At 50.2% G+C, this 27500-nt stretch overlaps 3 protein-coding genes across 3 annotated transcripts in view; all 3 read left to right on the top strand.

Annotated features, from left to right (window-relative positions):
• plod3 (procollagen-lysine, 2-oxoglutarate 5-dioxygenase 3) overlaps positions 1-12029 on the top strand; it is a 12580-nt gene extending 551 nt beyond the window's left edge. Inside the window, exons 2-17 of the mRNA XM_083936754.1 lie at positions 961-1097; positions 3501-3664; positions 4006-4118; positions 4283-4346; positions 4451-4548; positions 4673-4900; positions 5444-5565; positions 5676-5780; positions 7626-7751; positions 7843-7984; positions 8114-8227; positions 8316-8387; positions 8544-8648; positions 8755-8901; positions 10713-10838; positions 10937-12029. Of these exons, the coding sequence (XP_083792880.1) occupies positions 961-1097; positions 3501-3664; positions 4006-4118; positions 4283-4346; positions 4451-4548; positions 4673-4900; positions 5444-5565; positions 5676-5780; positions 7626-7751; positions 7843-7984; positions 8114-8227; positions 8316-8387; positions 8544-8648; positions 8755-8901; positions 10713-10838; positions 10937-11092 (2019 nt within the window). The 3' untranslated portion in view covers positions 11093-12029. The remainder of the gene's footprint in view (positions 1-960; positions 1098-3500; positions 3665-4005; positions 4119-4282; positions 4347-4450; positions 4549-4672; positions 4901-5443; positions 5566-5675; positions 5781-7625; positions 7752-7842; positions 7985-8113; positions 8228-8315; positions 8388-8543; positions 8649-8754; positions 8902-10712; positions 10839-10936) is intronic.
• Positions 12030-12957: 928 nt separating this feature from the next.
• On the top strand, positions 12958-17235 carry znhit1 (zinc finger, HIT-type containing 1). Its single transcript, XM_083936790.1, has 6 exons — positions 12958-13134; positions 14398-14492; positions 14823-14898; positions 15585-15664; positions 15811-15980; positions 17050-17235. The coding sequence occupies exons 1-6, from the start codon at positions 13110-13112 to the stop codon at positions 17069-17071; spliced, it is 468 nt and encodes a 155-aa protein (XP_083792916.1). The 5' UTR covers positions 12958-13109; the 3' UTR covers positions 17072-17235.
• Positions 17236-22392: 5157 nt separating this feature from the next.
• Positions 22393-27500, top strand: part of LOC310964083 (serrate RNA effector molecule homolog B-like) — a 12649-nt gene continuing 7541 nt past the window's right edge. Inside the window, exons 1-7 of the mRNA XM_083937079.1 lie at positions 22393-22505; positions 23323-23446; positions 24075-24185; positions 24353-24520; positions 24605-24665; positions 24834-25131; positions 25725-25966. Of these exons, the coding sequence (XP_083793205.1) occupies positions 23328-23446; positions 24075-24185; positions 24353-24520; positions 24605-24665; positions 24834-25131; positions 25725-25966 (999 nt within the window). The 5' untranslated portion in view covers positions 22393-22505; positions 23323-23327. The remainder of the gene's footprint in view (positions 22506-23322; positions 23447-24074; positions 24186-24352; positions 24521-24604; positions 24666-24833; positions 25132-25724; positions 25967-27500) is intronic.

Here is a 27500-nt window from a genome sequence, read left to right on the forward strand (position 1 = left end):
GGACGAAGTCAACTAAATCATTTTTCATCTCAACCTCTTTGACTCGTCACATTCTGATCGATCTTTAAGTGTCTCACGATGCATCGCTCCGTCCTGACGGGAGACGAGTGAACGTAAATATCTACGGTTAAAACCGACCCGGGGTCCGTGTGTGGCGTCGCGTGGATGCTGTCGGTGTTTGGTGTTCGGCGGTTTACGTTTCCGACCCGTCTCTAGTTTAGTTTGGTCTGAGGAAACGTGTCGGCCGCCTTCTGAGCGCAGGAGCATCGTTCGCTAAGTGGTTTCTGCAGATCGGACTTTTCTCGTCTTCTGAAAACTCAAGACTCGCTTTAACATGGGGATCGAACCGCCGATGAGCCTCTGCCACTGAGCCACAACCGCCCCATTGATGATGACGCCGCGGTCGTCTGCCTCACACACAGAGCGCCTCCGTACGCGACTGAATATAAAACACAACTCTTGGGGCGGAAGTAGCTCAGTCCATAGGTGACTTGGCTGGGAACCGTAGGGTCACTGGTTCAAGTCCCCGTGTGGACCATATATGGAGCGTGGACTGGTGGCTGGAGAGGTGCCAGTTCATCTCCTGGGCACTTCCGAGGTGCTGTTGAGCAAGTCACCGAACCCCCAACTGCTCGGGGCGCTGGTCACTGGCAGCACCCTCGCTCTAACATCTCTCCGTTAATTGCATGTATAGGTCCTGTTTGTGCATGTGTGTATTTCGGGTCTGTGTGTGTAACACGTATAATAATAAGAGTGAAAAAAATCCAATTTCCCCGTGTGGGATTAATAAAGTAATTCTTCTTCTTCAACTCGAGTCGAGTTTTATAATAAAGGAAAGGGAAAAAGTAGAGGATCGATAACGGAGCCCTGAGGAGCTCCAGGAGCTGAAACACCTGCAGGAGGAAGATGAAGAAGATGATGATGATGATGATGGTGATGATGGTGATGGTGTGTGTGCAGGTGCTGGGTCTGGGGGAGGAATGGAAAGGTGGAGACGTGGCTCGGACGGTGGGCGGAGGTCAGAAGGTTCGATGGCTGAAGAGGGAGCTGCTCAAACACTCTGACAACAAGGACATGGTCGTCATGTTCGTGGACAGGTAACAAACACAGGTTTATACATTTATACATTTATACGTTTATACATTTATACAGTTATTTATTTAAATACAGTCCTGATCAAAATCTGCAGACCAGTTAAAAAATGGCTTGAATTTTTGTTTTTCACTGTTGGAACTGAACCAGGTTCTAAGTGATGGGCGCCCTCCCACTGTGCCTCCGTCCCGTGCCCCGTGCTTTAGGGTCCTTGTCCCCCCCTCCAGGCCCGTTTGTACTCACACTACCTGGGCCTCGGAGAATGCTTCTTGCTGCCTATACGTCATCACTCCGTAACACGTCACACGCATTGATGACGTCATGGCGATGCGTGGCTTTGTTTCCAGATCTTTCCGTAGACCTCGGAGTTTTTGTGCGTCTTGTCGACTGTTTTTGAATCTTTTCATCGACCAAATCTGCAGTAAACACTCCACCTCCGCATCACACCAACGTGAACCTTTCACCGCCATTGTTGTTGTTGTTAAATGTCCGCGCACGCTACTGCCGTAGGGCTCGTGCTCGTGCTCGTGCTCGTACACGTGCAAACGGCTCCGCTAAAGCCCACCTCTCCCAAACGGGCCGTGGACGGCAAGCGTGCCGCAGTTATGCGCGGAGCGGGTGCACTCACACTGCTTAAAGGTTCTAGGCTTTAGCTGAAAAACGGGTTTTGGCCCCGGCCAGAAGGACAGTGTGAGTAGGTTCTAAGTGAAGCTTCAAGATGCAAAACGAAGAAATGGGAACGAGAGAGGGAACGTTTGGAGCAGCTCATTTATTAAAACAACACTTTAACTGAAGCAGAACGTTCATCAGCTGATCCACAGTTCAACACCACAGCCTTAAAAACACTCTGAAACCTCCTCAAACTCAAACTCACCATGTGTCAAACTGACTGAGTAATGAGGAGCTCCTCCATTATTGTGGATCACTTCACACTTCGTCTTGGCGTGCTGGATGCAAGCGTTTCCAAACGGCTGCTGGGAACGACGGTCGAAGCGTGGTGAAGATGGCGTCACGACGGCGTCCACTGTCTGGAACTGATGAACCTCCGGTGCCATCCACCCCCACATGTTCTCCACTGGGTTCAGATGTGAGGAACATGCCGGATGCTCCACAACAGTGATGTTATTCTCCAGGTCAGACGAGCGCTGTCCTGAAAACCCCGTCGTCACCACACAGACGAGGGCCCTCAGTCACGAGCGACGCCTGCTGCAACATCTCCACGCCGCCAGCTGCTGTTTGATGCCCACGCACCACCTGGAGCTCCATTGTTCCACTGAAGGACAAAAGCAGCCCAGACCATGACGGCGCCCCCTCCACTGTGCTGCGTAGGATCTCAGGAGGCGTCTCCTTGTCACGCCCGTAACGTTGGAAGCCACCAGGACATCAAGGTTTCATTTTTTCTCCTCAGAGAATAAAACTTTGATGCTCCCTGGCAAAGTCCAAACGGGCGAGTTTGTGGCGTTGAAGTTGACGTGGCCTTTGAAGACGTCTCCTGTTGTTGAAGCCCTTCCTGTGCAGATGGCGTCTGATGGTTATTGAGCTGCAGGCAGCACCAGTTATGAGGGTCCAGGGTCGTCCTGTGTCTTGACGGACAGCCATTGGGATCCTCCGGTTCAGTGCCGGTGAGATTCTTTGGGGTCTAACACTTGGTTCCTTTGTTCCATAGCCTCCGGATCTTTAAAGACATGGGCAACGACTGTTTTACTGCGTCCGACCTCAGCAGCCATGACCCCAACTTCTCTGCCCTCACCAGATCCTCACGCACGCTGACTGACAGGAAACGAACCAGAATCCACAGATTGTGTTTTTAAAGGCTGTGGTGTTGAACTGTGGATCAGCTGATGAACGTTCTGCTTCAGTTAAAGTGTTGTTTTAATAAATGAGCTGCTCCAAACGTTCCTTCTCTCGTTCTCATTTCTTCTGTTTGCATCTTGAAGCTTCACTTTGAACCTGGTTCAGTTCCAACAGTGAAAAACACAAAGTCACGCCGTTTTTTAGCCGGTCTGCAGATTTTGATCCGGACTGTAGTTAAATGAATAACCGCTGCCCTGGTTTCTCTTTGTCGTCTGTGAAAGAGAGAAGAGAATGAAGCTTCATCAGGTTTCACTGATTCTTCTTCTTCTCTGACCTTTGCTTCATGTTTCAGTCCCGTGTTTAAGGACAACAGAGAGAAACCAGACGTAAACACTTATAATAAATATGAAACAAAGGAGAGAAGTGTTGATATAAGCGTGTGAACAGAGCGTGTTTCTAACGTGAGGAGCAGCTTCACAGGTTCATGGGTGGAGCGTTCACAGAGCACAGATCCTGTCTTAGTGTCGTTTGATGAACTTTCACATTAAGACACAGAGTTAAAGAGCTGCAGGTTTGGTTTGTGCTTTTATTTTGAAACTCCTCCCTCTCTGTAGCTACGACGTGATCTTTGCGTCGGGGCCCGAGGACCTGCTGTCCACGTTCTCCCGTCTGGGTCACAGAGTGGTTTTCTCTGCCGAGGGCTTCTGCTGGCCCGACCAGAGGCTGGCCTCACGCTACCCAGAGGTGCATTCTGGGAAACGCTACCTCAACTCAGGAGGTAAGACGCCGCCGCCGGCTGCGACGCCATCTTTTTTTTTCAGGGTCGGGGACGACGTCCACATTTCAAACCTCGTCTTTTTCTTATTGTGACGAGAAAACGGAAAATTTCCTTTCTTTCCTCCTGTGTGTGTGTGTGTGTGTGTGTGTGTGTGTGTGTGTGTGTGTGTGTGTGTGTGTGTGTGTGTGTGTGTGTGTGTGTGTGTGTGTGTGTGTGTGTGTGTGTGTGTGTGTGTGTGTGTGTGTGTGTGTGTGTGTGTGTGTGTGTGTGTGTGTGTGTGTGTGTGTGTGTGTGTGTGTGTGTGTGTGTGTGTGTGTGTGTGTGTGTGTGTGTGTGTTCAGGCTTTGTGGGCTTCGCCTCAGACCTCAGCACGATCGTCCAACAGTGGAAATACAAAGACAACGACGACGATCAGCTGTTCTACACCAGGATCTACCTGGACAAGACACAGAGGGTGAACACACACACACGCACACACACACACACACAGAGAGACACACACACACAGAGAGACACACACACACAGAGTGACACACACACACACACACACAGAAACACACACACACACACACACACACACACACACACGTTGATGATGATGTGATTTTGTCTCTTCAGACCAAGTACAACATGACTCTGGACCATCGCTCCAGAATCTTCCAAAATCTGAACGGAGCTGTTGGTGAGACACACACGCACACACACACACATGCACACACACACACACACAGACGCACGCACGCACGCACGCACACTCACACTGTTTACACTGAATGTCTCCGTCAGATGAAGTCGTCCTGAAGTTTGAGAAGGCGAAGGTCAGAGCGAGGAACGTCGCCTACGACACACTTCCTGTCATCATCCACGGCAACGGCCCCACCAAGGTAATGACCGACACGTGTGACGGCCTTCCACCGACACGTGTGACGGCCTTCCACCGACACGCTGAGCGCGGGCGAGCCTTTCCTGCGTCCCCATGGCGACAGAAACCTCTCTTTGTCTCCTCAGCTGCAGCTCAACTATCTGGGAAACTACGTTCCCACGGCGTGGACCTTCGAGAGCGGCTGCGGCATCTGTGACGACGACCTGCTGTTCTTCGACGACGACCAGGAGATGCCTCTGGTGTACGTGGCCGTGTTCATCGAGCACGCCACGCCCTTCATGGAGGAGTTCTTGGACCGGCTGACGACGCTCAACTACCCCAAAACCAGGATCCGCCTCTTCATCCACAACAATGTACGCAGAACTAAACTCTGTCTGGGGTGGTCATTACTAAACGACCACAGGTGACGCAGGTCATCAACCTGGTTACACATGATAAGACTCGTGAAATTAAAGCTTTAAATCATATTTTTACTTTGACCAAATATCAATCAAACGTCTTCTTCTGAATTAAAGTAATGAACTGTAACAAACACAGTGTCACACTGACATTAGCAGCTAACGCTACAAGCTAAATGCTAACAACAGCCAGCAGAGCGAAAGCTTTTGGAGTTAGCCTAGCATGCTAATCGAGAGCTAGTGTAAATGCTAGCGCTAAATAACACTCTCCTCCAGGACCGTAACAGTGAAACAAACACCAACACGCTGCACAGTGTTAGACGGCCACGTCTCAGCTACAGCCGCGAGCTGCTGCCAACACACGGACGTAACCGCCGTGATCAGTAACGGTCACGGACTTTTCCAAACACGACGCAGACGAACTAAACTCTGATGAAATGACTCCGAGCTACACGTAATGGTGTCCTGCTCTGATGGCTTCCTCTCCCTGTGATCCAGGTCGTGTACCACGAGCGTCACATCCAGAGGTTCTGGGAGCGTCACCGGGCGCTGTTCCCTGATGCCCTGCTGGTCGGGCCGGAGGAGAACCTGCAGGAGAACAAGGCCAGAACCATGGCTGTGTGAGTGGAGACAACGACCCTAAAGTCTCTGAGAGGACTCTGAGAACAAAGCAGGTCTAAATGACGGCGTGTGCGTTTGTGTGTTTGTGCGTTTGTGTGTTTGTGTGCAGCGAGGCGTGCAAGAAGGATCCAGAGTGTGATTATTACTTCAGCATCGACTCTGACGTGGCCTTGACGAACCCGGACACTCTGAGGATACTCATCGAGGAAAACAAGTATGTTCCCTACACCCTAACAGGTGCACTAGTGTCCTTCTATGTTCCCTACACCCTAACAGGTGCACTAGTGTCCTTCTATGTTCCCTACACCCTAACAGGTGCACTAGTGTCCTTCTATGTTCCCTACACCCTAACAGGTGCACTAGTGTCCTTCCATGTTCCCTACACCCTAACAGGTACACATTAGTATCCTTCTATGTTCCCTACACCCTAACAGGTGCACTAGTGTCCTTCCATGTTCCCTACACCCTAACAGGTACACATTAGTATCCTTCTATGTTCCCTACACCCTAACAGGTACACATTAGTATCCTTCCATGTTCCCTACACCCGAACAGGTACACACTAGTGTCCTTCTATGTTCCCTACACCCTAACAGGTGCACTAGTGTCCTTCCATGTTCCCTACACCCTAACAGGTACACACTAGTTTCCATCTATGTTCCCTACACCCTAACAGGTACACTAGTGTCCTTCCATGTTCCCTACACCCTAACAGGTACACACTAGTGTCCTTCCATGTTCCCTACACCCTAACAGGTACACACTAGTTTCCATCTATGTTCCCTACACCCTAACAGGTACACTAGTGTCCTTCCATGTTCCCTACACCCTAACAGGTACGCTAGTGTCCTTCCATGTTCCCTACACCCTAACCGGTACACTAGTGTCCTTCCATGTTCCCTACACCCTAACAGGTACACTAGTGTCCTTCCATGTTCCCTACACCCTAACAGGTACACACTAGTGTCCTTCTATGTTCCCTACACCCTAACAGGTACACTAGTGTCCTTCCATGTTCCCTACACCCCAACAGGTACACTAGCATCCTTCTATGTTCCCTACACCCTAACAGGTACACACTAGTGTCCTTCCATGTTCCCTACACCCTAACAGGTACACACTAGTGTCCTTCTATGTTCCCTACACCCTAACAGGTACACTAGTGTCCTTCCATGTTCCCTACACCCTAACAGGTGCACTAGCATCCTTCTATGTTCCCTACACCCTAACAGGTGCACTAGTGTCCTTCCATGTTCCCTACACCCTAACAGGTACACACTAGTTTCCATCTATGTTCCCTACACCCTAACAGGTACACTAGTGTCCTTCCATGTTCCCTACACCCTAACAGGTACACACTAGTGTCCTTCCATGTTCCCTACACCCTAACAGGTACACACTAGTTTCCATCTATGTTCCCTACACCCTAACAGGTACACTAGTGTCCTTCTATGTTCCCTACACCCTAACAGGTACACTAGTGTCCTTCCATGTTCCCTACACCCTAACAGGTGCACTAGCATCCTTCTATGTTCCCTACACCCTAACAGGTGCACTAGTGTCCTTCCATGTTCCCTACACCCTAACAGGTACACACTAGTTTCCATCTATGTTCCCTACACCCTAACAGGTACGCTAGTGTCCTTCCATGTTCCCTACACCCTAACCGGTACACTAGTGTCCTTCCATGTTCCCTACACCCTAACAGGTACACTAGTGTCCTTCCATGTTCCCTACACCCTAACAGGTACACACTAGTGTCCTTCTATGTTCCCTACACCCTAACAGGTACACTAGTGTCCTTCCATGTTCCCTACACCCCAACAGGTACACTAGCATCCTTCTATGTTCCCTACACCCTAACAGGTACACACTAGTGTCCTTCCATGTTCCCTACACCCTAACAGGTACACACTAGTGTCCTTCCATGTTCCCTACACCCCAACAGGTACACTAGTGTCCTTCTATGTTCCCTACACCCTAACAGGTACACACTAGCATCCTTCCATGTTCCCTACACCCTGACAGTGTTGGTCTAACTCCTCCCCCTCTGCCTCAGGTCCGTTATAGCGCCCATGTTGTCCAAACACGGGAAGCTGTGGAGTAACTTCTGGGGCGCGCTGAGTCCTGAAGGGTTCTACTCCAGATCTGAAGACTACATCGAGATCGTCCAGGCCAAGAGGATGTGAGCGCACACAGTGGTTCAGTAGTTTAGTTCTCTCTCAGCACAGGTGAAACATGTTAACCCGTGTGTGTGTGTGTGTGTGTGTGTGCAGCGGTCTGTGGAACGTGCCGTACATCACTCAGGCCTACCTGATCAAAGGCAGCGTGCTGCGGTCCAAGCTGTCCCAGGTGAGCCTGTACCTGGATGAGGGGATGGACCCTGACATGGTGTTCTGCAGGAGCATCAGAGACCAGGTAAATGTTTAAAGGCTTGTTTCTGTCTCTGACCAGTGACTTTTAATCATAACGAGCCTTCGCTGAAGCTCCTCTGTGCGTGTGCGTGTGTGTGTGTGTGTGTGTGTGTGTGTGTGTGTGTGTGTACAGGGAGTCTTCATGTTCGTGTCAAACCGCGATGAGTTCGGTCGTCTGGTGGCGTCGGCCAACTTCAACACGTCCAGGCTTCACCCGGACATGTGGCAGATCTTCGACAACCCTGTGGTCAGACGGACACACAGACACATGTACACATGGACACGTGGTGAAGGGAATGGAAGCACAGGCTGAATGTGTGTGTGTGTGTTTGCAGGACTGGAAGGAGAAGTACATCAGTGAGAACTACTCCAAGATATTTGAAGAGGAAAAGACTTTTGTTGAGCAGGTAACGAAACACAAAACACTCCAGAGACCAACTCATCAACAAACCCATCTGTCTGTCGTACGCTGTGTTACAGACAAATGTGTTCACATCAACACAACCCAATAATGAAGGTTTTACCGTCTGGGGTTCAATAATGACGTGAACTGTGTCCCTCAGCCGTGTCCCGATGTTTACTGGTTTCCAGCCTTCTCAGAGAAGATGTGTGATCATCTGGTGGAGACCATGGAGCACAACGGAGAATGGTCCGGAGGAAAACACAAGGTGACCTGTCTGTCTGTCTGTCTGTCTGTCTGTGTGTGAAACAGGCTGGAGAGTGAGGGTAGTTAAGAGTATTGAGCTTTAAAGGTTTTGTGTTTTGTGTTTTCAGGACGAGCGTCTGGCCGGCGGTTATGAAAACGTCCCAACTGTGGATATCCACATGAACCAGATCGATTTTGAGAAGGAGTGGCTAAAGTTCCTCAAAGAGTACATCGTTCCTGTCACTGAAAAACTCTATCCTGGCTACTACCCCAAGGTACAGTCCAGACACTTCCCCAAGGTACAGTCCAGACACTTCCCCAAGGTACAGTCCAGACACTTCCCCATGGTTAGAGTCCAGACACTTCCCCACGGTACAGTCCAGACACTACCCCAAGGTACAGTCCAGACACTTCCCCATGGTACAGTCCAGACACTACCCCAAGGTACAGTCCAGACACTTCCCCAAGGTACAGTCCAGACACTTCCCCAAGGTACAGTCCAGACACTTCCCCAAGGTACAGTCCAGACACTTCCCCAAGGTACAGTCCAGACACTTCCCCATGGTACAGTCCAGACACTTCCCCAAGGTACAGTCCAGACACTTCCCCAAGGTACAGTCCAGACACTTCCCCAAGGTACAGTCCAGACACTTCCCCATGGTACAGTCCAGACACTTCCCCAAGGCACAGTCCAGACACTTCCCCAAGGTACAGTCCAGACACTTCCCCAAGGTACAGTCCAGACACTTCCCCAAGGTACAGTCCAGACACTTCCCCAAGGTACAGTCCAGACACTTCCCCAAGGTACAGTCCAGACACTTCCCCAAGGTACAGTCCAGACACTTCCCCAAGGTACAGTCCAGACACTTCCCCAAGGTACAGTCCAGACACTTCCCCAAGGTACAGTCCAGACACTTCCCCAAGGTACAGTCCAGACACTTCCCCAAGGTACAGTCCAGACACTTCCCCAAGGTACAGTCCAGACACTTCCCCAAGGTACAGTCCAGACACTTCCCCAAGGTACAGTCCAGACACTTCCCCAAGGTACAGTCCAGACACTTCCCCGAGGTACAGTCCAGACACTTCCTTATGGTACAGTCCAGACACTACCCCAAGGTACAGTCCAGACACTTCCCCAAGGTACAGTCCAGACACTTCCCCGAGGTACAGTCCAGACACTGCCCCAAGGTACAGTCCAGACACTTCCCCAAGGTACAGTCCAGACACTTCCCCACGGTACAGTCCAGACACTTCCCCACGGTTCAGTCCAGACACTGCCCCAAGGTACAGTCCAGACACTTCCCCAAGGTACAGTCCAGACACTTCCCCACGGTTCAGTCCAGACACTTCCCCGAGGTAGAGTCCAGACACTTCCCCAAGGTACAGTCCAGACACTTCCCCGAGGTACAGTCCAGACACTTCCCCACGGTACAGTCCAGACACTTCCACTTGGTTAGAGTCCAGACACTTCCCCGAGGTACAGTCCAGACACTTCCCCAAGGTACAGTCCAGACACTACCCCAAGGTACAGTCCAGACACTTCCCCAAGGTACAGTCCAGACACTTCCCCAAGGTACAGTCCAGACACTTCCCCAAGGTACAGTCCAGACACTTCCCCAAGGTACAGTCCAGACACTTCCCCAAGGTACAGTCCAGACACTTCCCCACGGTACAGTCCAGACACTTCCCCAAGGTACAGTCCAGACACTTCCCCAAGGTACAGTCCAGACACTACCCCACAGTACAGTCCAGACACTTCCCCAAGGTACAGTCCAGACACTACCCCAAGGTACAGTCCAGACACTTCCCCAAGGTACAGTCCAGACACTTCCCCGAGGTACAGTCCAGACACTTCCCCAGGGTACAGTCCAGACACTTCCCCAAGGTACAGTCCAGACACTTCCCCAAGGTACAGTCCAGACACTTCCCCAAGGTACAGTCCAGACACTTCCCCACGGTACAGTCCAGACACTTCCCCGAGGTAGAGTCCAGACACTTCCCCACGGTACAGTCCAGACACTTCCCCGAGGTACAGTCCAGAGCCTACCCAACAGTCCTGGTTTACAGTCCCATCTTCTGTGTGCAGGCCCAGGCCATCATGAACTTCGTGGTGCGTTACCGTCCTGATGAGCAGCCGTCTCTGCGGCCGCATCACGACTCCTCCACGTTCACCATCAACATCGCCCTGAACAGTAAGGGCATCGACTATGAGGTACGCTCACACGCAGACACACACTCCTGAGTCCACGTCCACGTTCACGACGCAGCGCCGGCTAAACATGAGCACGTGTCTGCACCCGTGTGTTTCAGGGCGGAGGCTGCAGGTTCCTGCGCTACGACTGTCAGGTGGAGTCTCCCAGGAAGGGCTGGTCCTTCATGCACCCCGGCCGCCTGACGCACTATCACGAGGGTCTGCCCACCACCAGAGGGACCAGATACATCATGGTGTCCTTCGTAGACCCCTAGACAGGCTGAGTGTGTGGTTACAGAGCCTTCCTGTTCAGGAACCAGACACACCAACCACTTCAACCGGTTTACTGTGTGTGTGTGCGTGTGTGTGCGTGTGTGTGTGTGTGTGTGTGTGTGTGTGTGTGTGTGTGCGTGGAACATTAGTCAACCTCATCATCACCGACAGAGACGGAGGAATAGACGTGATGACCTTGAACGCATCGTCTCAGAACATTTCCCACACTGCCCCCCCCCCCCCCCCCCCCCGCAGAGAGGACCCTGAGAGACCTTTCAGAATAAGAGACACTTTATTTTAGTAACTTCAGACAAGAAAAAAGGGGCATTTCAAAATAAGAGTCTCCTGTCGAGGTTAAAATCATTTCACCGTGCTGCCTTATGTTACACTACCTGAGACTATGCAGAACACACTCCGTGTGTGTGTGTACGTGTGTTTGCGTGTGCGTGTGTGTGTACGTGTACGTGTGTGTGTGTGTTACACTCCAAACTCTGAAACCGTCGCTGCAGGTTAAAGTTCCTCTGGAGGTCGATGTCACACGACGTCATAAATACAACTTAAAAAACTGTATCAAACACAAAACACTCCACTCGTACGGGGCCTGGGTTGTGTCGGGGTTACCGTAGCAACCGCCAGTGTAGCTGTTTTAGTTGTAGTTGTTTTTTCAAAGTAAATCATGAAATCTGTTTCTTTCTGACGAGGTTCTGGGGGCGAACGTGTTTTTAAGCCTTTTATATTTTCAGCTTTTATTTTTCATGTTCAGTGTTTTAATGGTTTTCTTTGTTGCCACGGTGACGCTGAGCTCCGTCGTCTCCACGGCGACGCTGAGCTCCGTCGTCTCCACGGCGACGCTGCCTCTCCTCACCGTGGTTTTGTATAAACTGCGTTAAATTATTGAGCGAATCAACTTCTGAGATTTGAATAAATAATTTTCCTGTCGTCGTCGTCGTGTTTGTGGTGATTGAAGCTTCGTGTTCAGATGAACCTGCAGATTAAAATGTTTGTTTTTGATCCCTGATGAAAAATCAAAGCTCCGAATAAATCTGCACACAGACAAAGTTCCTGTCGTCTCATCGAACCTTCGTTTGAACTGAATCTTTATTAAACATGTAAAAATATTATTATAATAATTCAAACGCAGCAAAAAGGAGATAAAAACAGATCAAGTTCATGTGTTTTTATCATTTATTATTATTATTATCATTATTATTATTATTATTAAAGTAAAACTTCAGTTTGACTCCGTTTGTGTTTGATTTTTGGATTAAAACATAAAAACATTGTTTTTTAATTTCATCTTAAATCAGAAACATTAGAAAAGTTATTTTATTATAATTAATTAATCCTTTTTAATCCTTCATGTCCAGGTGGAGTTTAATGGTTAATGTGCGACACTAGTGTGAGTTATTATTATTATTATTATTAAAACACTATTTTTATATTTGAGTTTTCCCTCATTTTAATGTTTTTAATCGTGTTTTAGTCAAACTCCTGTTTTTATTCATGTCTGTGTGAATTAAATGATTATTAAATTATTAAAACAGCTGATGACGTATAAATAATAATAAACATAAATGTCCATAAGTTCATCATAATTAAATTAAATTACATAATAAAGGTGAAATTAAACACACGAGACTTTCCTTTAATTATTGTTTATTAAACTTAAACCTTTTGTTTCTGAAGTCAAATATTTTGGTGATTAAATCCAGAATGTTTTTGTTTTTATTAATAATAAATGTTTGAATATGAATCTTAGTGAAGTGTTGATGTGAGTGTGAAACACCAGGGGGCGGCAGAGAGCGCGAAACGCGTCCCCTCAGCGCGTTTGTCCCCTCTGGGCTTCCGTAGACACTGAACAGCCGCTGTACCCCTCACCAGAGTCAAACACGTCACATTTACGGTTATTATAAACTTTTGTTATTTATTATATTTAAATATTAAACCTCAGCGGGAGAGAAACGCGCTTGGTGCTCCGTGTGTGTGCCTCCGCGGCTCCCGTAGAGGCCGTGACGCGCCATGGTGCTGGAGAAGAAAGCTTCCGGTGAGTTCGTCTCGTTTTAACCGTTAAAGTTTAAACTGCTGCGCGTGACTCAGCAGTTATTACTCACGTGTTATTGTTTTATATTAACGGTGTAAATGAGCGCGTGTCAGCGGCGCGTGACCAGCGTCCGTTCACTAAACGAGGACTCACGCGGACCCGCGGGTTCCTCAGAGACTTCCGGTCCCTTTGTTATTGTTTTTAATATCAATACTTTTTATGGAAACTCGGTCAATACGGCGCCTAATGGTGGACCCGGGTCTCCCCCCCCCCTGTGGACCCGGGTCCCCCCTCCTCTGGACCCGGGTCTCCCCCTGTGGACCCGGGTCTCCCCCCCGTGGACCCGTGTCTCCCCCCCTGGTGACCCGGGTCTCCCCCTGTGGACCCGGGTCTCCCCCTCTGGACCCGGGTCTTCCCCCCTCTGGACTCGGGTCTCCCCCCCCCTGGACCCGGGTCTCCCCCCTCTGGACCCTGGTCTCCCCCCTGTGGACCCGGGTCTCCCCCCTCTGGACCCGGGTCTCCCCCCTGTGGACCCGGGTCTCCCCCCTCTGGACCCGGGTCTCCCCCCCCCCCGTGGACCCGAGTCTCCCTGTGGACCCGGGTCTCCCCCTGTGGACCCGAGTCTCCCTGTGGACCCGGGTCTCCCCCTGTGGACCCGGGTCTCCCCCTCTGGACCCGGGTCTCCCCCTCTGGACCCGGGTCTTCCCCCGGGGGGGGGGGGGGGTCAGGGTTCCGAGGGTCTGAGACTTTAAATGTTGAGTTTTTACAGAGTTTGGTTTGAATGGTTCAACTCCAGTAAAGATCTGTCTCTCTCTCTGCCTGTCTCTCTCTCTGCCTGTCTCTCTCTCTCCCTGCCTGTCTCTCTCTCCCTGCCTGTCTCTCTCTCTCCCTGCCTGTCTCTCTCTCTCCCTGCCTGTCTCTCTCTCTCCCTGCCTGTCTCTCTCTCTGCCTGTCTCTCTCCCTCCCTGCCTGTCTGTCTCTCTCCCTGCCTGTCTCCCTCTCTCCCTGCCTGTCTCTCTCTCTCTCCCTGCCTGTCTCTCTCTCTCTGCCTGTCTCTCTCTCTCTCCCTGTCTCTCTCTCTCTGCCTGTCTCCCTCTCTCTCTCTCTCTGCCTGTCTCCCTCTCTCTCTCTCTCTCCCTGCCTGTCTCTCTCTCTCCCTGTCTCTCTCTCTCTCTCTCTCTCTCCCTGTCTCTCTCTCTGCCTGTCTCTCTCTCTCTCTCTCTCTCTCCCTGCCTGTCTCTCTCTCTCTGCCTGTCTGTCTCTCAGCTCGGGTGGAGGGTCAGCGGCGGGTCCTGGATGAAGCGACCCGTCAGAGGAGACTGAGTCGACAGTTGGACGCTCTGGAGAAAGACAACTTCCAGGTGAGACGCACCTGAGACCTGTCACCGTGACGACCGTGGTCACCGTGACGACCATGATAACCGAGGGTGACCATGACGACCGTGGTCACCGTTTTTGTTGAAAAGACTTTTCTTGTGTGTTTGACGCCATCTTGTTGTTGTTGTTGTTGTGTTTGACGCCATCTTGTTGTTGTTGTTGTGTTTGACGCCATCTTGTTGTTGTTGTGTTTGACGCCATCTTGTTGTTGTTGTTGTTGTGTTTGACGCCATCTTGTTGTTGTTGTGTTTGACGCCATCTTGTTGTTGTTGTTGTGTTTGACGCCATCTTGTTGTTGTTGTCGTTGTTTCCAGGACGACCCTCTGTCCTCCCTCCCTCCCCCTGGTCCCACCGCCCGTCTGCCGGCCTTCAGCGAGACCGAAGAACCAGGTGAGCTAAAGGCTGAAGCTAAAGGCTAAAGCTAAAGGCTAAAGCTAAAGGCTGAGGCTAAAGCTAAAGGCTAAAGCTAAAGGCTAAAGGCTAAAGCTAAAGGCTAAAGCTAAAGGCTGAGGCTAAAGCTAAAGGCTAAAGCTAAAGGCTAAAGCTAAAGGCTAAAGGCTAAAGCTAAAGGCTGAGGCTAAAGCTAAAGGCTGAGGCTAAAGCTAAAGGCTAAAGCTAAAGGCTGAGGCTAAAGCTAAAGGCTAAAGCTAAAGGCTAAAGCTAAAGGCTGAGGCTAAAGCTAAAGGCTAAAGCTAAAGGCTGAGGCTAAAGCTAAAGGCTAAAGCTAAAGGCTAAAGCTAAAGGCTGAGGCTAAAGCTAAAGGCTAAAGCTAAAAGCTCTAACTCCTCCTCTTCCTCCTCTCCTTCACACTCCCCCCTCCCTCTTCCTCCTCTTCCTCTCCTCTTCCTCTTCCTCCTCCTCCTCTTCCTCCTCCTCTTCCTCCTCATCTTCCTCCTCCTCTCTTCCGCCTCTTCCTCTCCTCTTCCTCTCCTCCTCCTCTCCTCCTCTTCCTCCTCTTCCTCTCCTCCTCTTCCTCCTCTCTTCCTCCTCTTCCTCTCCTCCCCCTCTCTTCCTCTCTTCCTCCTCCTCCTCTCCTCTTCCTCTCCTCCTCCTCTTCCTCTCTTCCTCCTCTCCAGAGAAGAAGAGGAGGAAGACGAGGGGCGATCACTTCAAACAGCGTTTCAGGAAGAACTTCACCACGCTGCTGGAGGAGGAGGTGAGTCTGTCCTCTGATTGGCTCAGAGACGTGTCAGCTGACTCCTCTGTCCTCTGATTGGCCCAGAGACCTGTCAGCTGACTCCTCTGTCCTCTGATTGGCCCAGAGCCCTGTCAGCTGACTCCTCTCTGTCCTCTGATTGGTAGAACCTGTCGGAGAGGGCGGAGCCTAACTACCTGTCGGCGGCGGCCCCGCCCTCCTCTCTGCCCCCCCGACACTTCTGCTGCGTCTGCGGTTTCCCGTCTCACTACACCTGCTCCACCTGTGGGGGGCGCTACTGCAGCAGCAGGTGTCTGTGCACACACAGGGAGACCAGGTACACACACACACACACACACACAGGGAGACCAGGTACACACACACACACACACACAGGGAGACCAGGTACACACACACACACACACACAGGGAGACCAGGTACACACACACACACACACACACACACAGGGAGACCAGGTACACACACACACACACACACACACACACACACACACACACACACACACACACACAGGGAGACCAGGTACACACACACACACACACAGGGAGACCAGGTACACACACACACACACACACACACAGGGAGACCAGGTACACACACACACACACACACACACACACACACACAGGGAGACCAGGTACACACACACACACACACACACACACACACACACAGGGAGACCAGGTACACACACACACACACACACACACACACACACACACACACAGGGAGACCAGGTACACACACACACACACACATACACACACACAGGGAGACCAGGTACACACACACACACACACACACACAGGGAGACCAGGTACACACACACACACACAGGGAGACCAGGTACACACACACACACACACACACACAGGGAGACCAGGTACACACACACACACACACAGGGAGACCAGGTACACACACACACACACAGGGAGACCAGGTACACACACACACACACACACACACAGGGAGACCAGGTACACACACACACAGGGAGACCAGGTACACACACACACACAGGGAGACCAGGTACACACACACACACACACACACACACACAGGGAGACCAGGTACACACACACACACACACAGGGAGACCAGGTACACACACACACACACACACACACACACACAGGGAGACCAGGTACACACACACACACACACAGGGAGACCAGGTACACACACACACAGGGAGACCAGGTACACACACACACACAGGGAGACCAGGTACACACACACACAGGGAGACCAGGTACACACACACACAGGGAGACCAGGTACACACACACACACAGGGAGACCAGGTACACACACACACACACACACAGGGAGACCAGGTACACACACACACACACACACTCATCGTGTCTCTCGTCCTCAGGTGTTTGAAGTGGACGCTGTAGCTGCCGCCCGTCTCCATGGTGACGAGGACGCTGTAGCTGCCGCCCGTCTCCATGGTGACGAGGATGCTGCAGCTGCCGCCCGTCTCCATGGTGACGAGGACGATGGAGGATTATTAATAATTTGTAGTTTGTTTGTTTTTGTTTCATTTTTTTTATTAAAGAAAAAGAAACTGAAACTTTTTCTGTCGTCGTTTTTTTTACAAACAATAAAGTTTATTCAAACTAACGGAGACACACACACACACACACACAACACTGAGACAGACACACACAACACTGAGACAGACACACACACACACACACACAACACTGAGACACACACACAACACTGAGACAGACACACACACACAACACTGAGACAGACTCACAACACTGAGACACACACACAACATTGAGACAGACACACACACACAACACTGAGACAGACTCACAACACTGAGACAGACACACAACACTGAGACACACACACAACACTGAGACACACACACAACATTGAGACACACACACACACACAACACTGAGACAGACTCACAACACTGAGACACACACACAACATTGAGACAGACACACAACACTGAGACAGACACACAACACTGAGACAGACACACAACACTGAGACAGACACACAACACTGAGACAGACACACAACACTGAGACACACACACAACACTGAGACAGACACACAACACTGAGACAGACACACACAACACTGAGACACACACACAACACTGAGACAGACACACAACACTGAGACACACACACAACACTGAGACAGACACACAACACTCAACATGGTCTTTGTTTTTGCAGCCTAAGTTTCATAAACGTGTAAAAACATAATTATCGTCCGTCGCCGTGACGACGAGCGAGGGTAAAGGTCCCTTTGCTTCCTGGTCTCCATGGCAACAGTGTCAATAATTAATGTGGACTTTTGAGGCCGGAGTCAAAGCTGTCGAGGTGACGCCATCAGACTTTGTCCCGGCTGCAGGAAGTCCCGTCCACACGCCATCGAGACGCCGTCCGTCCACACGCCATCGAGACGCCGTCCAGACTCAGACGCCGTCCGTCCACACGCCATCGAGGCGCCGCTCACACGGTTGATCCAAACAGGTGATGACACATTCTTCTTCTCTGAGTCTGAACTCTCCTGACGTTGATTCTCTCACGTATTCATATTTATATTGTTTGTTTATGATGATTTCCTGATGTTTGTTTCTCTCCAGGTGAGATCTGTGTGAAGCTCCGCCCACCGCCATGACATCATCACCTCCATCATCACCTCCATCATCACCAGGGACCGAAGACGCTCCGCTCCGCTGCTCTTCATCGCCTCCTCCGACTCGTCTGAGTCTGAGTCTGAGGAGTCCAGAGCTGCAGGCCCAGTTTCTGCAAGGTGACAAAGACACACAACAACCACAAAGAGACATAAAACAACCACAAAGAGACACACAACGACCACAAAGAGACAAAACAACCACAAAGAGACACAAAACAACTACAAAGAGACACAAAACAACTACAAAGAGACACAAAACAACTACAAAGAGACACAAAACAACCACAAAGAGACACACAACGACCACAAAGAGACACAAAACAACTACAAAGAGACACAAAACAACCACAAAGAGACACACAACGACCACAAAGAGACACACAACGACCACAAAGAGACACGCAACAACCTCAAAGAGACACACAACAACCACAAAGAGACACAAAACAACTACAAAGAGACACAAAACAACCACAAAGAGACACAAAAAAACCACAAAGAGACACACAACAACCACAAAGAGACACACAACAACCACAAAGAGACACAAAACAACTACAAAGAGACACAAAACAACCACAAAGAGACACAAAACAACCACAAAGAGACACAAAACAACTACAAAGAGACACAAAACAACCACAAAGAGACACAAAACAACTACAAAGAGACACAAAACAACCACAAAGACACACAAAACAACCACAAAGAGACACAAAACAACTACAAAGAGACACAAAACAACCACAAAGACACACAAAACAACCACAAAGAGACACAAAACAACTACAAAGAGACACAAAACAACCACAAAGACACACAAAACAACCACAAAGAGACACAAAACAACCACAAAGACACACAAAACAACCACAAAGAGACACAACAGCTCATTGCCTCATGGTTTTCTTGTTGTTCACAGAATGTCGGAACAAAATTCGGTCTGACATTGACGTCGCCACCCCCGTGCCCCCCCCCTCCTCCCCCCTGTCCCCCCCTTTCAGCCCCACCTCCTGCCACTCCACCCCCCCTTTCAGCCCCTCCCCCGCCTCCCCTCTGTCCCCCCCCTCCTGCTCCTGTAGCTCCATCACCAGACGAGGTGAGCTAATTTTTGTCTTCTGTAGTTATTTATATATATATATATATATAGGTGTGGACAGGTGTAAACAGGTGTGGACAGGTGTGGACAGGTGTAAACAGGTGTGGACAGGTGTAAACAGGTGTGGACAGGTGTGGACAGGTGTAAACAGGTGTGGACAGGTGTAAACAGGTGTGGACAGGTGTAAACAGGTGTGGACAGGTGTAGACAGGTGTAAACAGGTGTGGACGGGTGTGAACAGGTGTGAACAGGTGTGGACAGGTGTGGACAGGTGTAAACGGGTGTGAACAGGTGTGGACAGGTGTGGACAGGTGTAAACAGGTGTGGACAGGTGTGGACAGGTGTAAACAGGTGTGAACAGGTGTAAACAGGTGTGGACGGGTGTGAACAGGTGTGGACAGGTGTGGACAGGTGTAAACAGGTGTGGACAGGTGTGGACAGGTGTAAACAGGTGTGAACAGGTGTGAACAGGTGTGTACGGGTGTGAACAGGTGTGAACAGGTGTAAACAGGTGTAGACAGGTGTGAACAGGTGTAGACAGGTGTGAACAGGTGTAAACAGGTGTGGACAGGTGTGAACAGGTGTGGACAGGTGTGGACAGGTGTGAACAGGTGTGAACAGGTGTGAACAGGTGTAAACAGGTGTGGACAGGTGTAAACAGGTGTGGACAGGTGTGAACAGGTGTAAACAGGTGTAAACAGGTGTGAACAGGTGTGAACAGGTGTGGACAGGTGTGAACAGGTGTGGACAGGTGTGAACAGGTGTGGACAGGTGTGAACAGGTGTAAACAGGTGTGAACAGGTGTAAACAGGTGTGAACAGGTGTAAACAGGTGTGAACAGGTGTGGACAGATGTGAACAGGTGTGAACAGGTGTAAACAGGTGTGAACAGGTGTGGACAGGTGTAGACAGGTGTAAACAGGTGTGGACAGGTGTGAACAGGTGTGAACAGGTGTAAACAGGTGTGAACAGGTGTGAACAGGTGTAAACAGGTGTGAACAGGTGTAGACAGGTGTAAACAGGTGTGGACAGGTGTAAACAGGTGTGGACAGGTGTAAACAGGTGTGAACAGGTGTAGACAGGTGTGAACAGGTGTGGAAAGGTGTAAACAGGTGTGAACAGGTGTGGACAGGTGTGAACAGGTGTGGACAGGTGTAAACAGGTGTGGACAGGTGTGGACTCTGGTGTCTTTGTGTGCAGCTCGTCTGTCTCTGTCCAGTCCAGAGCTCCTGTCAGAGCTGAAGGAGTCGAGGACGCGTCCGCTCCGACACGTCCCCGCACACAACGGGCTGACCACCGTCTTCTGTGGACGAGGACGAGGACAGGTGAGCAGAGGAGACACAAAACAACCACAAAGAGACAAAAAACAACCACAAAGAGACACAAAACAACCACAAAGAGACACAAAACAACCACAAAGAGACACAAAACAACTACAAAGAGACACAAAACAACTACAAAGAGACACAAAACAACTACAAAGAGACACAAAACAACCACAAAGAGACACAAAACAACCACAAAGAGACACAAAACAACTACAAAGAGATACAAAACAACTACAAAGAGACACAAAACAACCACAAAGAGACACAAAACAACTACAAAGACACACAAAACAACCACAAAGAGACAAAAAACAACCACAAAGACACAAAACAACCACAAAGAGACACAAAACAACCACAAAGAGACACAAAACAACTACAAAGAGACACAAAACAACCACAAAGAGACACAAAACAACTACAAAGAGACACAAAACAACTACAAAGAGACAAAACAACCACAAAGAGACAAAAAACAACCACAAAGACACAAAACAACCTCAAAGAGACACAAAACAACTACAAAGACACACAAAACAACTACAAAGAGACACAAAACAACCACAAAGAGACAGGAAACAACGACAAAGACACAAAACCACTACAAAGAGACACAAAACAACCACAAAGAGACACAAAACAACTACAAAGAGACACCAAACCACTACAAAGACACACAAAACAACCACAAAGAGACACAAAACAACCACAAAGAGACACAACACAACTACAAAGAGACACAAAACAACCACAAAGAGACACAAAACAACCACAAAGAGACACAAAACAACTACAAAGAGACACAAAAGAACTACAAAGAGACACAAAACAACTACAAAGAGACAAAACAAATGTGACTTCCTTCTCCAGGCCTCTGGCCCCGCCCCCTCCCCAGGCTCAGCCAATCAGAGGCCTCCTCAGTGACGGGACGCCGTCGTGGTCGTGAACACGTGGAAACTCTTCTGCCTCCTGGAGCCGACGCCGACGACGTCCGTGTAAATAACTTTAAACCAATAAAACGGGACTTTTGTAAGAAACGCGTCTGTTTTTTGATGATTTGTGATTTTTAATGTTTCATAAAGAAAAAAAACACGACACACGAAAAAGATTCAAGGATCAAACGTGTTTGAGGAAACGCAGCGTCACGGGTGAAGCGGCGCCGACCAAGAGACGTTTGTTTAACAACAATAAAACAAAATCACTTTAATATTAATAAAGAAGCATAAATCATAAAAATACTGAGAATAATAATAATAAAACAGACAAAAAATAACACTTTGAATGATAATATATTATAATAATGACTTTAATAATAATAATAATAAAACAAAATAAATAACTTTAATGATAATATATAATAATAGTAGTAGTAATAATAAGTATTAGTGGTAATAATAAGTCATAATAATATATAACAATAATAACTTTAATGAAAATAAATAGTGATTATATTAATATTAATTAAAAATAATAACTATAATTATATTATTATTGTTGTATTATTATAATAATGATAATAATAATAATAATAACATTAATAAAGCTGCTGTTTCCCGCCTCGTCTCCAGGTGGCGACATGTTTAATTTTACTCTGAAAAGACCTGACCGGAAATAAAGAACACCGGAAGTGACGTGCTGTCATTGTGATCTCGGTCTGTCGGCGGGATCAGATCTGTGTTAGCTTAGCTTCGGTTAGCCCCAGTTAGCTCCCGGTGAGCCCGCACACACTCAGGTAAACTCTTTACTTAAGTAACGCTTTCATTAACTCTTAAATGACGCTTAAGTGAAGCTGAATGAGGCTGAAACAGAAGCCCGAGCTGCGCATGCGTTAGCACGCTGAGCTAGCTCCAATGCTAACAGCAGCCGGTTAGCCTCTTACTGTTAGCTGTGTGGCTAACTGTAAGCTGTGTGGCTAACTGTTAGCTGTGTGGCTAACTGTTAGCTGTGTGGCTAAGTGTTAGCTGTGTGGCTAACTGTAAGCTGTGGGGCTAACTGTAAGCTGTGGGGCTAACTGTTAGCTTAAATGTTTGTTTTCTCTGATTAAACTTTAGTTTCGTTCCGTTTTAGTTCGTTTCAGACGCGTTTCGATGCTAACGCGGTTAACAGAAGCTAACAGGCTAATGAGGCTAATCCCAACAACAAACGTGTGTGACGTCACAGGAGTTAGCTGCTTATGTGGACCCGGGTCAGAGACTAAACCCCGTGAACCCGGGTCAGAGACTAAACCCTGTGAACCCGGGTCAGACTAAACCCTGTGAACCCGGGTCAGAGACTAAGCCCTGTGAACCCGGGTCAGAGACTAAACCCTGTGAACCCGGGTCAGAGACTAAACCCTGTGAACCCGGGTCAGAGACTAAACCCTGTGGACCCGGGTCAGACTAAACCCTGTGAACCCGGGTCAGACTAAACCCTGTGAACCCGGGTCAGAGACTAAACCCTGTGAACCCGGGTCAGACTAAACCCTGTGAACCCGGGTCAGACTAAACCCTGTGAACCCGGGTCAGACTAAACTCTGTGTGTGTGTGTGTGTGTGTGTGTGTGTGTGTCAGGACCAATGGGAGACAGCGATGACGAGTTCGACCGCAGGAGGCGGGACAAGTTCAGGAGAGAGAGGAGCGACATGGAGCGGTCGAGAGAGAGGGAGGAGAGGAGGAGGGAGGAGTGGCCCGACAGGTGAGTGTGTGTGTGTGTGTGTGTGTGTGTGTGTGTGTGTGTGTGTGTGTGTGTGTGTGTGTGTGTGTGTGTGTGTGTGTGTGTGTGTGTGTGTGTGTGTGTGTGTGTGTGTGTGTGTGTGTGTGTGTGTGTGTGTGTGTGTGTGTGTGTGTGTGGGAGGGAGGGAGGGAGGAGAGGAGGAGGGAGGAGTGGCCCGACAGGTGTGTGTGTGTGTGTGTGTGTGTGTGTGTGTGTGTGTGTGTGTGTGTGTGTGTGTGTGTGTGTGTGTGTGTGTGTGTGTGTGTGTGTGTGTGTGTGTGTGTGTGGGAGGGAGGGAGGAGTGGCCCGACAGGTGAGTGTGTGTGTGTCTGTCTGTGTGTGTGTCTGTGTGTGTGTGAGGGAGGGAGGGAGGAGTGGCCCGACAGGTGAGTGTGTGTCTGTCTGTGTGTGTGTGTGTCTGTGTGTGTGTGTGAGGTTAACTTGTGTGACGTGTGTGTGTGAGGTTAACGTGTGTGTGTGTGTGAGGTTAACGTGTGTGTGTGTGAGGTTAACGTGTGTGTGGTTGTGTGATGTTAACATGTGTGAGGTTAACGTGTGTGTGTGTGAGGTTAACGTGTGTGTGTGTGTGTGTGTGTGCGTGTGTGTTCAGGGACTGGGACCGTGGCAGAGAGAGGAGGCGGGACTACGATCGTGGTCGCAGAGAGAGGTTTTCTCCCCCGCGACACATCAGCCCCCAACACAAGCGCATGAGGAGAGACTGGTGAGGGCTCGGCTGCTGCGGCCAATCAGGCGCCAGCCTGACGGGACGGGCGCCGGCCTGACGGGACGGGCGCCAATCCTGTCAGGGCGGGCGCCAATCCTGTCAGGACATGTGACGTCATCACACTGTGTAGAAACGCGCGGTGACGCTGTGAGTGTTGTTTCCAGGGACGACCACCGGGGGGAGCCGTACCGCTACGACATGCCCTACGGAGGAGGAGGGGGCGGCGGAGGAGGAGGGGGCGGGGCTCCGTTTCCAGGGGTGGGGCCCCAGGGCTGGCACCCTGACCTCCCCCGCCTCCACCCGCACCACGGAGGTCACCCGCTGCAGGGCAGGTGAGCGCATCGTCACGTGGTTAAAGTCCCAGAATGCATCCTGTCTGAGCGCCCGCGGGGCTGACTGTGTGTCCTGTGTCTCAGGTTGGGGATGGTGGATCCAGATCTCCCCCCGCCCGGCCCCCCCACCATGAGGAGCTTCAAGGTGAGTCAGAGACACGTGGCGGCGCTGTGGCGGCGTGGCGTTGTTTGACTCGTGGCGTTGTTTGACTCGTGGCGTTGTTTGACTCGTGGCGTGGCGTTGTTTGACTCGTGGCGTGGCGTTGTTTGACTCGTGGCGCCTCCTCACTCACGTGTGTGCGTGCGTCCGCAGGAGTTCCTGCTCAACATGGAGGACAGCGTGGACGAGACGGAGTCGGTGAAGCGCTACAACCAGTACAAACTGGACTTCAGGCGGCAGCAGCTGCAGGACTTCTTCCTCCAGCACAAAGAGCAGGAGTGGTTCCGCTCCAAGTACCACCCCGATGACATCACGGCGAGGAAGGCGGAGTCTCTGGCCGCCCTCAAGACCCGACTCGGCGTCTTCCTCTTCCTGCTCGACAACAACTGGCTGGAAAACATGTCGCTGGACATGGAGCACGCCCCCGCCATCATCAAGCTGCTGGACGCAGGTCAGTGAGACGGGTCAGGGAGACGGGTCAGAGTCAGTGAGACGGGTCAGGGTCAGAGAGACGGGTCAGTGAGACGGGTCAGGGTCAGGGAGACGGGTCAGTGAGACGGGTCAGAGAGACGGGTCAGAGTCAGTGAGACGGGTCAGGGAGACGGGTCAGGGAGACGGGTCAGAGTCAGTGAGACGGGACAGGGTCAGTGAGACGGGTAAGGGTCAGTGAGACAGGTAACAGTCAGAGCAGTGAGACAGGATGATGTCAGAGCAGTGAGACAGGATGATGTCAGAGCAGTGAGACAGGATGATGTCAGAGCAGTGAGACAGGTTGATGTCAGAGCAGTGAGACAGGTTACAGCGTGAGCAGTGAGACAGGTTACAGCGTGAGCAGTGAGACAGGATGATGTCAGAGCAGTGAGACAGGATGATGTCAGAGCAGTGAGACAGGATGATGTCAGAGCAGTGAGACAGGATGATGTCAGAGCAGTGAGACAGGATGATGTCAGAGCAGTGAGACAGGTTACAGCGTGAGCAGTGAGACAGGATGATGTCAGGGCAGTGAGACAGGATGTGTCTCACCCTCCTCCTGCTCCTCCTCAGCTGTGATAAAGATGGAGGGGGGCACAGACTTGGACCTGCAGGTCCTGGAGGCCCCGGTGGCGTCGGCGATGGCGTCCGGAGGAGAAGCGAGCGGCAGCAGCAGCGGCGGAGCAGAGAAGAGTGGGGGGGAGCCCAGTGCACACGGCAGCGCACACGGCAGCGCTCAGAGCGCCGCAGAGGCCACGGCGAGGCAGGCGGCGGAGGCGAGCGGCGCCGCAGAGACGGGCGAGACGAAAGATCAGGTCAGAGTCTGAAACCATAGAAACGCCAGAGGGCGTGGCCGTGAGGGAGAAGAGACCGGTGGGGAAACGCGCGACACCTTTAGTGGAGAAATATGCGGTACCATTAGTGGTGAATTGCGGTGAAATGTGCGGTACCATTAGTGGTGAAATATGCGGTACCATTAGTGGAGAAATATGCGGTACCATTAGTGGTGAATTGCGGTGAAATGTGCGGTACCATTAGTGGTGAAATATGCGGTACCATTAGTGGAGAAATATGCGGTACCATTAGTGGAGAAATGCGGTGAAACGTGCGGTACCATTAGTGGAGAAATATGCGGTACCATTCGTGGTGAAATGCGGTGAAATGTGCGGTACCATTAGTGGTGAATTGCGGTGAAATGTGCGGTACCATTAGTGGAGAAATATGCGGTACCATTCGTGGTGAAATATGCGGTACCATTAGTGGAGAAATGCGGTGAAACGTGCGGTACCATTAGTGGAGAAATATGCGGTACCATTCGTGGTGAAATGCGGTGAAATGTGCGGTACCATTAGTGGTGAATTGCGGTGAAATGTGCGGTACCATTAGTGGAGAAATGCGGTGAAACGTGCGGTACCATTAGTGGAGAAATATGCGGTACCATTCGTGGTGAAATATGCGGTACCATTAGTGGAGAAATGCGGTGAAACGTGCGGTACCATTAGTGGAGAAATATGCGGTACCATTCGTGGTGAAATGCGGTGAAATGTGCGGTACCATTAGTGGAGAAATGTGCGGTACCATTAGTGGTGAATTGCGGTGAAATGTGCGGTACCATTAGTGGTGAATTGCGGTGAAATGTGCGGTACCATTAGTGGTGAAATGTGCGGTACCATTAGTGGTGAATTGCGGTGAAATTAGTGGTGAATTGCGGTGAAATGTGCGGTACCATTAGTGGTGAAATGCGGTGAAATGTGCGGTACCATTAGTGGAGAAATGCGGTGAAATGTGCGGTACCATTCGTGGTGAATTGCAATGAAATGTGCGGTACCATTAGTGGTGAAACGTGCGGTACCATTAGTGGTGAATTGCGGTGAAATGTGCGGTACCATTAGCGGTGAAACGTGCGGTACCATTAGTGGTGAATTGCAATGAAATGTGCGGTACCATTAGTGGTGAAACGTGCGGTACCATTAGTGGTGAATTGCGGTGAAATGTGCGGTACCATTAGCGGTGAAATGTGCGGTACCATTCGTGGTGAATTGCAATGAAATGTGCGGTACCATTAGCGGTGAAACGTGCGGTACCATTAGTGGTGAATTGCGGTGAAATGTGCGGTACCATTCGTGGTGAAATGCGGTGAAATGTGCGGTACCATTAGTGGAGAAATATGCGGTACCATTAGTGGAGAAATGCGGTGAAACGTGCGGTACCATTAGTGGAGAAATATGCGGTACCATTCGTGGTGAAATGCGGTGAAATGTGCGGTACCATTAGTGGAGAAATGTGCGGTACCATTAGTGGTGAATTGCGGTGAAATGTGCGGTACCATTAGTGGTGAATTGCGGTGAA

The sequence above is a fragment of the Echiichthys vipera genome (genome assembly GCF_963691815.1).
Source record: "Echiichthys vipera genome assembly, chromosome: 22".
NCBI lineage: Eukaryota > Metazoa > Chordata > Actinopteri > Perciformes > Trachinidae > Echiichthys > Echiichthys vipera.